This window comes from Pongo abelii, chromosome 19 (genome assembly GCF_028885655.2).
Source record: "Pongo abelii isolate AG06213 chromosome 19, NHGRI_mPonAbe1-v2.0_pri, whole genome shotgun sequence".
Lineage (NCBI taxonomy): Eukaryota > Metazoa > Chordata > Mammalia > Primates > Hominidae > Pongo > Pongo abelii.
In genome coordinates this window covers 79,994,467-80,008,849 of record NC_072004.2, presented here as the reverse complement: position 1 = coordinate 80,008,849, position 14,383 = coordinate 79,994,467, and the positions used below count along the sequence as shown (strand labels likewise).

General features: G+C 41.1%; 1 protein-coding gene and 1 non-coding gene across 6 annotated transcripts in view; one reads left to right on the top strand and one right to left on the bottom strand.

The window, feature by feature from the left end:
- Positions 1-3,129: 3,129 nt before the first annotated feature.
- CEP95 (centrosomal protein 95) overlaps positions 3,130-14,383 on the bottom strand; it is a 32,277-nt gene continuing 21,023 nt past the window's right edge. For 2 of the 5 annotated variants that reach the window (XM_063718863.1, XM_002827728.5), the window contains 10 exons: positions 13,794-13,947; positions 11,626-11,765; positions 10,038-10,130; positions 9,074-9,206; positions 8,087-8,256; positions 7,902-7,976; positions 6,356-6,508; positions 4,332-4,478; positions 3,969-4,040; positions 3,130-3,475 (listed from right to left, as the gene is read on the bottom strand). In XM_063718863.1, the coding sequence (XP_063574933.1) occupies positions 3,299-3,475; positions 3,969-4,040; positions 4,332-4,478; positions 6,356-6,508; positions 7,902-7,976; positions 8,087-8,256; positions 9,074-9,206; positions 10,038-10,130; positions 11,626-11,765; positions 13,794-13,947 (1,314 nt within the window). In that variant the 3' untranslated portion in view covers positions 3,130-3,298. Of the gene's footprint in view, positions 3,476-3,968; positions 4,041-4,331; positions 4,479-4,542; positions 6,509-7,901; positions 7,977-8,086; positions 8,257-9,073; positions 9,207-10,037; positions 10,131-11,625; positions 11,766-13,793; positions 13,948-14,383 lie in introns of those variants that run through there. The other 3 variants (XM_063718865.1, XR_010138340.1, XM_063718864.1) reach the window with 3 other exon arrangements.
- Positions 10,183-10,256, top strand: TRNAT-AGU (transfer RNA threonine (anticodon AGU)). The gene has a single exon. It is a non-coding gene; the product is annotated as a tRNA-Thr (tRNA).

Sequence of the window (14,383 nt, the reverse complement as noted above, 5' to 3'; positions counted from 1 at the left end):
GAGCATGCTTTTGTTTATATACTTTTTTATATTTTGAATATTTTTGTTTTGCTTTGTCCCTCACTGCTGTGTTTACTGGTTTTATCTAAAATTTATAAAGTTTTAGTACATTAAAGATTTTTGGCCGGGTGCAGTGGCTCACGCCTGTAATCCCAGCACTCTGGGAGGCCGAGATGGGCGGATCACGAGGTCAGGAGTTCGAGACCAGCCTGGGCAATGTGGCAAAACCACACTCTATATATATATATAGAGTAAGCATTTGGTATATAAAGTACAAATCAATACAGTGGGTAACATGGTTAACCTTCATATATATACACACACACACACACATACAATAAGATATATGCAACAGAACAAGAGCCTAGTAACAGGATAGAGGAGGTGATCACACAGGAAAAGTGTTACTTTACATTCCTATGTTAACATTTGTAGCAAACTAGACAGACCAGATTTTAAATTTTACTTAAAAGGTATCTGCCCTAAATGTGACTTGTCTGCTGCTCATTCAACAAATATTTACTATGCTTCTACTACATGCCTGGCTCTGTACTAGCTGATAGCCATATAGCTTTGCATGGTGGTTAGAAAGTGAACTTCCAAAGTCATGCTTCTAGTCTGTGTCTCACTGTGGGCCAAGTTCAAACTTAAGCGCTCAAAACTCAATTTATGTACAGCAAAGAAGTCAGTCATGATGGGAGCACATGAGTAAATACCCTACCTCAGCAAGGCCCTGAATCCCAGACTTGGGTGTGTGTTTGTGGTCTCACTGTGTTGCCCCGGCTGGAGTGCAGTAGCTATTTCACAGGCGCAGTCATGGTGCACTGTAGCCTCAAACTCCTGGGCTCACGTTGATCCTCCTATGCCAGCCTCCCAAGTGGCTGGGACTACAGGTGGGCACCACCACGCCATGGTGCAGTCTATGGGATGGGCAAGGGAACCTAAGATGTTTGTCCTCCCCACTTAAGTATTCTTAATGCTTTTTTTTTTTTTTTTTTTTTTGGTAGGAGTCTTGCTGCATTGCCCAGGCTGGAGTGCAGTGGTACAATCTCAGCTCACTGCAACCTCCACCTCCCAGGTTCAAGCAATTCTCATGCCTCGGCCTCCCAAGTAGCTGGGATTACAGGGTATGTGCCACCATGCCCGGCTAATTTTTGTATTTTTAGTAGAGATGGGGTTTCACTATGTTGGCCAGGCTGGGCTTTTCATTAATTTTAAATATTGTCTGGTTAGTCCCTTATGGTAGATGAGGCATTTAATTCTAATACCAAGCACCTCACTCTGTTAACACCCCCCACAGGACTTTCCAAATGCATGATTGTGATGAACCTTTCCTGGGCTGCTCCAAGCTGACTGGCTTGATGCACACAATCCACAGCACTTGAATCGCACCGTCCTCTGCTTGCTAAGCTAGTCTGGTGAAGTGATCTTTATTTGCTTTTGATTTTTCAAAAATATGTTGTCTCCTATTTTCTGACCTTTGCTGAGCAATCCTATTCCTTCCCTGACCAATTCTCTCATAAATTCTATTTTTTGTTGTTTATTCTTGGTTACTTTTTAGCTTGGTAAAGACCACCAGTTCCCACCAATCACCAGAACTAGCAACTTCAGTCTTCCTAAAATATTTTACATTTAAAAAAAAATCATAATAAAAGCATCGTTAGGCTTGTGCTAACAGATCTAATGGTATTATATAATCTACCACTCAAGAGTCACACCTGCTATGCTTCCGGATCTTTTCTATATCATATTTATACTGCATCATATGTGTATAATACACGCTCATACCATGGTTTTTTTCTATAAAACTGCGTATTTTGTAGTCTAAAATTTTTTTACTCAATATTTTATGGCTATCTAGATCTACTTTATCTTCTGCTTAACATTTTTTAGAACTTATGTTCCAGCTCTTGCATATCTAGCCTTATCTTATGCATTTCCTGTCCTTTCCATTCACCTGTGCTTGCTGAATTGTCACAACACATCACAGGTGTCTGCATGTCATTTACTGTGCTCCAAACATACCCAGTCCATCAAGCCTTTCCCCGCTGGAAGCTCCCACCTGCCTGGTGGCCCACCCTTCTGCCAGTTTCCATTCCAAGAGCTCAGCACTTGGAACCACAGCAGTTGATCCAGATGTCTTTTCTCTCTAGGTCAGTTTTCACTGCTTCATGCCTCCTGGCCTCTCATCATACATACACTGATCCCCACAGCACTCTCTATGCTCTAATGGAAGCCTCTCTCTGCCACTCCCTGGCTTCCAAGTCCCCATATCCTCAACCGCTCTGAAGCTTCCTCTAGCTTAAGTATAGCCTTTCCTCTTCATTGACGACGCCACCCCCAAGTGGGTTTTTTTCCTCGTTATTCCTCCATACCAGAGATAGGCTGGTGCACTCTTGCCCACCTGAAGCCCATCATGCCTCCTTCCCACCTCAGTCACTAATGCGTCTTTGAATGACAGCCTGGCTTTCCACCCTTTATCATCTCTTCTCACTGCTATCTTCTGCCAACCAACAGAAACCATAATGCATTTTTTTTTATCTTTTATTTTTTTGAGAAAGAAAGAGTCTCACTTTTGTTGCCCAGGCTGGAGTGCAGTGGTGCAATCTCAGCTCACTGCAACCTCCGCCTCCCAAGTTCAAGCGATTCTCATGCCTCAGCTGAGTGCCACCATGCCTAGCTGATTTTTGTATTTTTAGTACAGACAGGGTTTCACCACGTTGGCCAGGCTGGTTTCGAACCTGGTCAGGTCGAACTCCTGACCTCAAGTGATCCGCCCACCTCAGCCTCCCAAAGTGTTGGGATTATAGGCATGAGCCTCCGCACCCAACCGCTATAATGCATAGTCTCTCATCTTCCAGCCATGTTGTGAAAAGTCTACACATACATGGCACTGTCAAGGTTCTCCGAGGCCCACCACTGATAACCACCCACCTTTCTTCTCTAATGAATCAGAAATAGTATTTTTTTGTCCTCAAGTGCTAATTCTTAATTATTTTTGTTGACTTAAAGCAACAAACTTCAGGAGCTGGCTGCTCACACAAGGCTTGTTAATTGCTTTAGCACAAATACGACTAATGAAGATTTCCCCCTTTTCAGATGTTTGTCAGGTCATAAATTCAAAAGCAATAAGCTTTTAAAAAACAATTTTTATTTAAAAAATCATAAAAAGTACTGGAATGAAAATACAGGTAAAGCATTTGAAAATTATTTTTCTGGCTTAGACTGTTTACTGGCTCAATTCTAGCTCTGTGCTGGTAAAGGCCTCCAGAACCTTCACCTGTTACCAAGTCCGGCCTCATAGGGAGGGACTTTTACTGTACTGAAAGGAAGCCAGCTGAAGCCGAGATCTGAAGCGCTCAGCTTCCAGTTCCCGGAAGAAAACATCATCATCATTCTGTGTTATCATGTCCTGCAGCTGCTGAATTTCCTTCTCCATCTTAGATCTCAGCTCCCTCTTCACCTTATGTAATGTCTGAAAAAAGAAGGCATGTCATCCTGCTGTTCACAGCATTTATCCAGGCCCTCATCTATTGTTCCCTCTCCATCTTCCAGCTAATCAAACTCCTCCAAAATTTTCAATAATTTAGCAGCAGCAGCTCTTACAGAGACCTAACTAAAGTTAAAATCATAGGATAAAAACATCTTGGGTCATAGATGGATTGCCTTATTAGTCTTCTCTCCATTCCCTTTATAGGTATAATACATTTGGTTTTCTACTTCCTAAAAATGTAAATTAGTCATGTGTCACTTAATGATGGAGATATGTTCCAAGAAATGCATCATTAAGTGATTTTGTTATTGTGCAAAATGTCAGTGTACTTACACAAACCTAGATGGTACAGTCTACTGCACACCGGGGCTATATGGTATAGCCTATTGCTCCAACCACCAATGTACGAGGTCCCTTGCTGAAAGAAACATTGCCATGCAGTGCATGACTTGGCTTCTATCTTGTTAATTATTACCTGGGCCTGAGATTTTTCTCTGGCTTTAAGTTCTTGATGTTCCTGTGATATGGCTTCTGCCAGCAATGAAAACTGTTTATAGGAAGAAAAAAACAAATATTATATTTAATGTTTGTAGTCCAAATGTAACATTTCTTAATGTTCACAGGCTTAAAATCATTTTAATGGAAATAGGGCAATATACTGTACTATGGTCAGGTATTATTTGATCTTAAATTTCAATCTTGAAATGGGGTCCTCTAATCTGTAGAGTGCAAACTTTAGTTAACACAAGGTTTATTGTCAACAGACTAAGCAAGTTTTGCCACAAGGGCAAGTGGTCAGGACTAAGCACGACAGAGTAAGCAAGTGCCAGGAGCCCACCTGGTCCTTATAGTAGTTCTCCATGGAGTCCAGTTCATCCTGGTGGCGTCTCCTTTGTTCATCTCGCTTTTCTTTGGCATAGTTTCTTAGGTCTCGTAATCTTTGCTTTTGAATGTTTAAACCTTCTTCAAACAGTTTCTTAAATATCTGTCAGTTATTTAATCGTAAAAATAAAGTCATTGAGGAATATAATCATTTTGGCCAATTAGAGGTATATACTGATTGTATTTCACAAAGTTTTTTTTTTTTAAATACTAGTTTTATTCAGATATTTTGACATACCATAAAATGTACCTCCTTTTTCTAAGACAGGTTATCACTCTGTCACCCAGGCTGGAGTGTAGTGGGGCAGTCACAACTCACTGCAGCCTTGACCTCCCAGCTCAAGCAACTCTCCCACCTTGGCTACCCAAGTAGCTGGGACGATAGGCAGGTGCCACCACGCCTGGCTAAATTTTTAATTTTTTGGAGAGATGACGTCTCACTATGTTGCCCAGGCTGGTCCAAGCAATCCTTGCACCTCAGCTTCCAAAGTGCTGGGATTATAGGCGTGAGCCACTGAGCCCAGCCTTACCCTTTTAAAATAAATAATTCAGTATGTTTTATTATATACTCAGTTGTGCAACCATCACCACTACAGAACATTTTTACCACCCCAAAAAGAAACCGTATACTGACTAGTGCTCATTCCCCCTGTCCCATCCTTAGCAGTCACCAGTCTGTCTACTTTCTGTCTCCATGGATTTGAATATTCTGGACACTTCCTAAAAATGGAATCATGTAATTCGTGGCCTTTCATATTTGGTTTCTTTCACTCCGCATGTTTTCAAGGTTCATCTATACTGCAGTATGTATGAATACTTCATTCCTTTTTATTGCCAAGTAACATCCTACTGTATGAATGAATGCACACTCTGTATCCATTCATTAACTGATGGACACTTTGGGTTGTTTCCCCTTTTAGGCTATTATAAATAATGCTATGAACATTTGTGTTTTTTGTGTGATTATATAGCTAGGAGTGAAATTGCTGGGTCACAGGGTAACTCTATATGACCTTTTGGTAACCTTCTGAGGAACTGCTAGATTGTTTTCCAAAGCAGCTGCACCATTTTACAGCCCCAAGTTCTCCACATCCTTGCCAACACTTGTCCTCTCACTGTGGTTCTGAGTCGTATTTCCCTAATGACTAAGGTGTTCATTATCTTTTCATGTATCACAGAGGTTCTTTACAGCCTTCAGAAAAGCACTGTCAAGCAGCCACGTACATAGGGTAAGAACCCCAAGAGCAGAAACATGCCACACCTACACATGTACATCACTGAGGAGGGGGAGTGATCATTTGGGGAGGCCACCGGAAAACACACTGTTCAAAGAGCTTGGATATGCCCACTTGTCCTCCCTTCATCAGTTTAAACTCTGGATAGAAAAACTGGTTCTGACGGCGACACATTCATGAGCTATAGACAAGTTACTTACCCTCTCCTCAAAGCCTTTCAAGTATCTTCCTCTAGAAGTATGTCCAAGTCTTTAGTTAACTATAATTACCAAAATATTTTACAGATGAAATTTATTGCTAGCTTGGGATCTCAAAAGGTTAATCATTTCAGCCTGATTAGGATGACATAGCAAATACCTTGTGGAAAACCCCTCACAGCACAGCTGGACACTATTCCTGATTTTATGTGGAATGTGAGGTCATGTTACCACACTAAATTTCTGTCTCTCACATGTTCCCAAACCTCTAAAGTAGTTTTACTGGAGAAGCACCTGTTATGTGTAGGAAGCAGGGAGGAAGTAAGACTTCACATTAAGATGAGGGACACGGAGACTGAGAATGGACGGGAATGCACAATGGAGTAAGAAAATGAAGTGCGGCCAAGCAGAACTCAGGGCCAACACTATAGGACTTCGATTTAGATTTTGGATTCAAATTTGGACAAGAGTCACGAACAAAGAAGGTGGTCCTGAAAGGTAACAAAGTTCACCTTCTTAACAGGGCTGGACAGAAAAGTCAGACTTACCATTTCTTCCCGGGTCCTCATTCTCATCATTTTTGCACACAACTGAACTCTATAATCATCATAATATTTTCGAGCACGAACTATTTGCTGTCGATTTTCTTTTATCTTTGATTGGGTCAACCTTTGCCTACGAATGCAGTCCTTGAAGTCTTGCTAAGAAAGGGAAAGGGGAGGGAAGAGAAGGGTAAGGACAACAGGAATGCAGATTCCAGCATTCTCATCTGCCTCACTCCCCATCACAATGTCTTCAGGCAGTATGCCACGTGTCGGGGGCCACTGGCCCCAGAAGCCCTTCAGCCTTTGGCAGCTTCATCACCTCAATCTGAAGAGCAGCTCCAATAACACCCCGCTGCAGCAGAGGGCGGCAGTGATCCTGGGCACTCCTGTGGAACTGAGGACTCACTCCCCATGCCACCAGGAGGCTGCCAACAAGGCTGGCCCAGATGCCACCTCACAAGGAGTAGGAAAATGGCACACCCAGACTTTCAAGCAGAGCCTGGGCTGCCAGGAGTATTTAGGCAAAAACTAAGGAAATTAGACAATATCTGACAAAGGAGTGAAAATAAAATGGGGTCAGATACATAAAGCCTCTTATGTAGGTGTTTCAGATACTAGTGTTTTTTCCCTCCATAGGAAAGTACCATCTGCAGTTCCTGAGATGTCTTTCTGGAACTGTTCAGTATTACAGTTCTCATGGCTTATCTCTACTCCACACTCAGGCAAAGATTTTCAAATCTCTCCCTTTAGCAGATTGTTTCTGACCTCCATCCTCTCCCTTTGTAATTCTCTAAGTACAATTCCTAGTCAAAATTATAACAGAGGCTGATAAATCCTGGAGCTCTCTACTTGGGACCTGAGAAGGATGGGAGAGGGCAAACAGCACTAAGTTCAGCTACTTGGCACCTAGATGGGTCCATGGAGTCCACAGACAGAACTGGATTAAAATCTCAGCTGTGTCCCTTGCTTATCAGTGAGACCCAGGGCAAGTTACTTAGTATCTCAAAGCTTCAGGGTTTTCATTTCATAGAAAACACCTCTAATATATTACTATAAAGACTAACTGAAACTGTGTATATAAAGTACCTAGCTCTTCCTCCTGCCCATTTTGGGTTTGTGTGTTTTGTTGTTGTTGAGACAGGGTCTCACTCTGGCACCCAGGCTGGAGTGCAGTGGCAAGATCATAGCTCACTGCAGCCTCGCCCTCCCATGCTCAAGTGATCCTCCCACTTCAGCCTCCCAAGTAGCTGGGACCACAGGCAAATGCCACCATGCCAGGCTCATTTTTTCCATACCCATGTATATATTTTTAAAGACAGGGTCCCACTATGTTGCTGAGGCTGGTCTCAAGTGATCCTCTCACCTCAGCCTCCCAAAGTGCCGGGATTACAGGCATGGGCTATCAATTTCGATTAAAGACCTAGGCAACACTTGCACACGCAGGTGTTAAGAGGTTAAGGGTCTGTGTGACTGTTGCCCAGCTAGCACAGATAAAGGGAATGAATATAACAAATTCAGAATTATAATACCCAACTTGCTCTTGACATACCAGTCTCTTGTTATGTTCATATTCTTTCTTGACAAGGGTAGTAAGGAGGTCATGCCTTCTTAGGGCTTCTTCTATCTTGAAGGGGGACATGAAGTTAAGTAGGTTAATAATGCTGTTCACTCAATTCTCAAGGATAAGCTCTTCTCTCATTTAAATTCCTATGCTTAAGACTGACAGTAACTTACTTCATCTTGGAGTTTCTTCTTTGATCGATTTTCTCTACATGCCTCTTTCTTAAGCTGTTCAACCTGTGCAATTTGCTGTTTCCACATTTTGCTTAATGTTGGGCCAGAAACATAGAGAAACGGAAACTGCTCCAGCATAAGGGGCAGGAGACTGTGTTCACTTACTTTCACTGCAAGGTAAAATAAGATGTTCTTAATTTGAGACTTGTGGACAAGAACTGTCATCCAACATCCCTGGTAGATCAAAGCTTATGTAAGTGATGTGGTTTTGATCCTGAAAAAAATGTACTTATAATAATTTGCATTACCCCTCTGATTGGAGTAAGCCAACTACTGGTAAGGATAAAAATAAGCTCAATAGTTCTGGATTGATGCCATGCTGGTCCTGGGAAGTCCATCCTAATTGCTCAGCTGCTTCAGTGCCTGCGGGTAGAATCTCTACGTACGGTTAAAACAGAAGACGCCTCAACCCTCCTGGTAGGCAAGTGCTTAGAAGAAAAAGTTTCTGGTCTAAAGGATATAGTAGGAGGGCCAACAGTCTTTGGGTATAACAGGAAGCCTGGCATTTCTCATTACTTTGTTTCCTTGTAACAAGACTCTACACTCATTGGCACTGTCAATATACAGGAGGTGGACAGGCCGTCTGCTTGCCTTGGAGCATCCCTTTCATTCTACCAACTTCCCAGAAATAGACAAAAAGGCAGTCAAAGTGAGTAAGTACACGAGTGAGGCTAACGCTGGAGCAGCAGGTGGCAGTCCTGGCATTCCTTGGGTACCAATATATAGTCCTCCCTAAAGTACTTCCTTATTGAAGAGTTTTAGCCCTCTACGGAAAACCAGCCACATGGCAGTGATTTAAAAAAAAAAAAAAAAAACCTTTCTTCGGCTAACTGGTGGATGTTAGCTTTCAGTACTGTGTCCTTGGAATGTTGCACATGCTTTCAAAGGCTGCCAGTTTTCCATAAACTACAGTTCTGTGGGTCTTACTTGGAACTGCTTTATTTGGCTTTGGGAGGCCACCTCTTGGACTCTGAGTTGTGGTTTTTCTAGAGTAAATCTTCCAGGGCTGACTACATTCTGGAGTTCCTTTACGAACAGCTTCTCCTCTGTATATTTTTTCCTTAGAAGCAGATATAAAACAGAATAAAAATAAAAGGTCTAATAGTTCTTTCATATATCATCTTAAATATTACATATTGACAAAAACAGCTAACTACTCCCCAGCCAAACCACCTTACTTCAAATTCGTAAAATCCGGTTAATATTCATTTACTCTAAGTTAAAGGCATCTTTTGGCCTCTGGCATCCCTTGGAATTTGAAAAAGCACTGAATCTTTTTCAAGTTTCAGTCACCATAGTCCCACACTCTAAATACAACCACTATTAATCTTTTTTTTTTTAACTATTAATGTTTCGATGTACTTCTCTTTTTCCATGTAGATTAAAAAAATTCTCAGGCAACTATGCAGTATGCTTAGTTGTAACCATACTGTACTTTATATCCTGTTTTGTTCATGAATATTTTAGCATAAGCATTTTCCCCATGATTTCACTTAGTTTCTGTAACCATTCTTTTGAAAGGCAATGAAAACTTCTGTTTTGGGTTTCTTACAACCAGGTCTAGAGCAACTAGGATGTTCTGTCTTCTCTTACTCTTCTTTAATTTTGTCAGCCTAGACTAGTTTTTAAGCCCCTGGTGAACTGCTAAGTCAAATAAACCCTTAAAAACTGATGGGAAGTTTTAAGTAGGGGAAAAACACTAGTTTTCTTTGGTACCATGTCTTGTCATATTTTAGCAACCTGAATGCCTTATTAATAAGCAAGTCCTGTATCATGACATGAAATTCTGCTTTAAGGCCCTGCTGGCCCCTTCTTCTTTTAAAAAGATCATCTTTGTACTTCCCACTCATCTGATCAAATGGCATTTATTACAGTGGAGACTTTTACCCACTGTTTCCTCCTCCTTCTCATGTATTGTTAGAGGTCCAATATTCTCTTGAACTTTATGTCTTCTTAGTTCCCTTTCAAATGCTTCGGTAAACGCCTAAAGGGGAAAAGGTCATATATTACAGTTATTAAAAACATACACAACGGGCAGCACCATGGCTTAGTTGGTTAAAGCACCTGTCTAGTAAACAGGAGATCCTGAGTTTGAATCCCAATGGTGCCTCAACCGAGCATCCAAGCTCTTAGCCGCGTGCGGTGAGGATGAGACAGGTGGATCACCTGAGGTCGGGAGTTCAAGACCAGCCTGACCAACATGGAGAAACCCCATCTCTACTAAAAATACAAAATTAGCCGGGCGTGGTGGCACACGCCTGTAATCCCAGCTACTCGGGAGGCTGAGGCAGGAGAATTGCTTGAACCTGGGAAGCGGAGGTTGAGGTAAGCCAAGATTATGCAATTACACTCCAGCCTGGGTGGCAAGAGCAAAACTCCGCCTTGAGGAAAAAAAAAAAAAATACACAAGAAGGAAAAAAATTCACCTAGGATACCTGCCACCCCTAAAATATCAAGCTCATTCACTTTTTAAAAAATTCTTTTCAGACTCTGTATCACAAATATATGGTTTTTTTGTTTTGTTTTTTGAGACAGAGTCTCACTCTTGCCCAGGCTGGAGGCAGTGGCAAAAACTCGGCTCACTGCAACCTCCACTTCCCGAGTTCAAGTGATTATCCTGCCTCAGCCTCCCGAGTAGCTGGGGCTACAGGTGTGCACTGCCATGCCTGGCTGATTTTTGTATTTTAGTAGAGATGGGGTTTCAACATGTTGGCCAGGCTGGTCTCGAACTCCTGACCTCAGGTGATCCACCTGTCTCAGCCTCCCAAAGTGCAGGGCCACTGCACCTAGCTCACAAATCTACATTACTTAACATATATAATTGGGACATAAAATGAAATTTTACATCACGCTTTTTTTCTGTTCTCAAGTTTTTGCAATCATTTTGATACTCTCCTGAGTGGAAGTTACATGCTGAGTTACAAATGAGTGTAAGACATCTGAATTAGTTTTAGTTTTTCACCATTATAAATCCTACCGCATTATAAAACCTACTACTGCAAATAAGTGTTCTAAATCCATGCTACATTTCAAAATCCACATTCCACAGTGGAAAGTCTTCCTAGGTAATCATACCAGTCTCCTTGTTGTTGAATCCCAACCACCTCCTCTCATTCCTGTCTTGGGTACTTGATCTCATCTTCTCTGTAACTCAAGTGGCCTGTCACGTTTAATCCACCTCAAATTCCCTTCATCTCTGAAGCTCACTCTGAAAATAACAACTCACACTGATCTCCTCTTTCTTAATCTACTGGAACACCAAGCTATGTCCAGCCAGGTTATTTTTTTTAAGAGTTTCATGAGTATAATTTTATGCTAATGAGGACATAAGCTATGTCACATAGCTCTCTATCATCCACTCCGCTCAAGAATATTAAATGTATTTTAAGCCTAAATCAACAGCATGTTCATGGTAGCATCTGGCTGCGGGGAAATGGTACTGGCTGCTGCTTAATGGTAGTCAAGAGATGGGGAAGAACCTGTGCTCGGAATTGGCGGATATCTGTTTCTCTTGGCTTGCGCTGCCTTTTTCTCTCCACGTGGAACTGTTTGTGTTTGTTAACTGGAGATGGAGAGAGCGAATGGGATCTGTAGGGTGGCTTTCTACGCACGGGAAGTCCTGCAACAGAGAAAAGACATATAACATTAGTTCCTGATAGCCAGAATGTTATGCTGGAAACCAAAGTTGGTTTTTACTAAATCCAAAGAGATTGATGAGTGAATGTGCTAAAGGGACTCTCTCCTGTAACTAACTTGTATTGGTATGGTAACACCAAGTAAACAGACAAATGTATACAAATGTGTACTGTCTCAAATACTTAGCTTCTACATTCAACTTTGGATATTCAACACGTGGAATGCCTCCTATGCACAAAGGACTATGGAGAGTGCTCTTGGTGACAGAGGGAGATGCGAAGAGAGAAAAGGTAAATTATCAGAGCCACGCATCTGCTATCCTTTTACCTATCTGGGTCCTGAGGAGGTAGGATGTAAGCATACATATCTATCTTATTATATATGCTTATAGGCAAAGTTAATGTGTTAAGCATTGTCTAAGCGGTCTCAATTTTTCCCTACTTAGCAATCTAGCCCTCCTAATTGCACACTGCCAAAGAGATCTAATAAACCATTTCCTTCTACAAACCTTTTTATCCCATTGTCTATAGGTGTGTCTGGGGATCTGCTAGTTGTGAAGAGGGTGACTTCAGTGGGAAAAGCACTTCAAGATAGCCTTAAGACCAAGGAAGCTAGTTTGGTACCTTTATAAATAAATTTTCCCTGAGCTTGTTATTTTTTTCACATGCTTTTAATTCAAATCTTTCACATTTCAAATTCAAAGATGTATTTTTAAAAACTGACTTGCATAATCTATTTTAAATGATAGCTGCTCATGATGTATTTTTCTCTAGAAGCTGAAGACGCACTTGAAATAATATTTTAATTTATAACCTGTTTTCACAATAGGATACCATGTGTATGTACATAAAAAGGGAAAGGAAGAGGTTCCTGGATGAGGGTGCCTAGAAATTAGCTGAGTCCTTTTAAAGGGAAGAGAGAGGAAATAATCAAGAGAAGGAAAGAGCATTCTTGAAGGAGTAAAAAAAACTGAAAAAGTTAAGGAAGTTGGGTCAGAAAAAGACTATTGCTGAAGAAACAATGGATGACCAAAGTAGATAAAACTAAATGTAAAATATGCAGGATTTTAGATGGAGGAAAGCAGGATAAATTGGATTTGAAAAATGGCATATCAAACAGTAGAAGTATCCGCAAAGACACAGCAAACCAGAAACTGCTGATATGAGTATAAAGCACTGCAATCACTTTGGTGGGCAAGTTGGCAGTGGTGAAGAAATTTAGGCCTTATGATCCAGCAATCCTACTAGATGGAGATATCACAGAAACTCTTGCACATATTCTAGGCTGTTCATCGTAGAATTTTTATAGTAATGAAAACTGGAAACAACATGTCCAGCAATAGGGAAAATAGATAGTGCTATACATACATACATACATACATATATATATATGTATACACATGCGTGTATATATATATCTCCACACATAAGTGGCACACTAAGAACTCAGTCACATCCAGCAATAGGGGAAATGGATACTGCTATATATATACCCACACAAAAGTGACACACTGTAAGAACTCAGTTACACTGCAGTTAAAATGAATGAGCTGGATCTGTAAGTATCAACATAAATAGATTTCTAAGACAATGTCAGAAAAAAATGCAAGTTGCAGAATAATATATACAGTATGTAAATTTTTAAACAACATAAAACAATACTATGTTTAGACAAGTAATGCATGAGCTCTTAAAGTATAAAAACAAGGATCAGAAGAAAAGATGCCAACTTTAAGATAGTGGTTGCACTGAGGGTGGGGAAAAGAGATCTGTGGGGAGAGCAGAGGGGGTTTCTACTGTTTTATTTCTTAAACACAAAGGGGCTAAAGCAAATAGAATTGTTAACACCTGCTACTTCTAGATGGGGAAGATCCAGGTGTTTGATATTACTTTTGATCCTTTTATATATTTCTCAACTATTTAAAATTAGAATATAAGTTATTAAGAACAGATGGAACTGCCTAAGTAGTTCACATGGATGTCCCCCTTCTCAGTCTCTCTGGGGTAAATACCTGGCCTTGACTTCTTTGGCCCATACTCCACGATGCCATCACTGTGCTGAGACAGTGTCTCCTCAGTTCCATCCTCTACCTCTTCATTTCCAGTATTTTCTTCTTTATAGTCAGTCTTTTCTTTAATCCGATCACCCAGAGCACTTTTTAACATCTATTGAGAAAATCCTTTTCAACATCTTTCACTGATTTCAGCAGAATGTAAATTCATAGGAGTAGGCAGACCTTTAAAAAAGCTTCCTTTGACAGTCACTAATAACAAGTTTTCAGATGCTTATGTATGTTTAATTATTTACTTTTATTTTGAGACAGGATCTCACTCTGTCACCCAGGCTGGAGTGCAGTGGTGCTAGCTGGGCTCACTGCAACCTCTGCCTGCTGGGTTCAAGTGATCCTCCCATCTCAGCCACTTGAGTAGCTGGGATTACAGGCATATGCCACCAAGCCTGACTAATCTTTTATTTTTTGTAGAGATGGGGTTTCGCCATGTTGCCCAAGCAGGTCTCAAACTCCTGGGCTTAAGCGATCCGCCTGCCTCAGCCTCTCAAAGTGTTGGAATTACAGTTGTGAGCCACCACACCTGGCATACA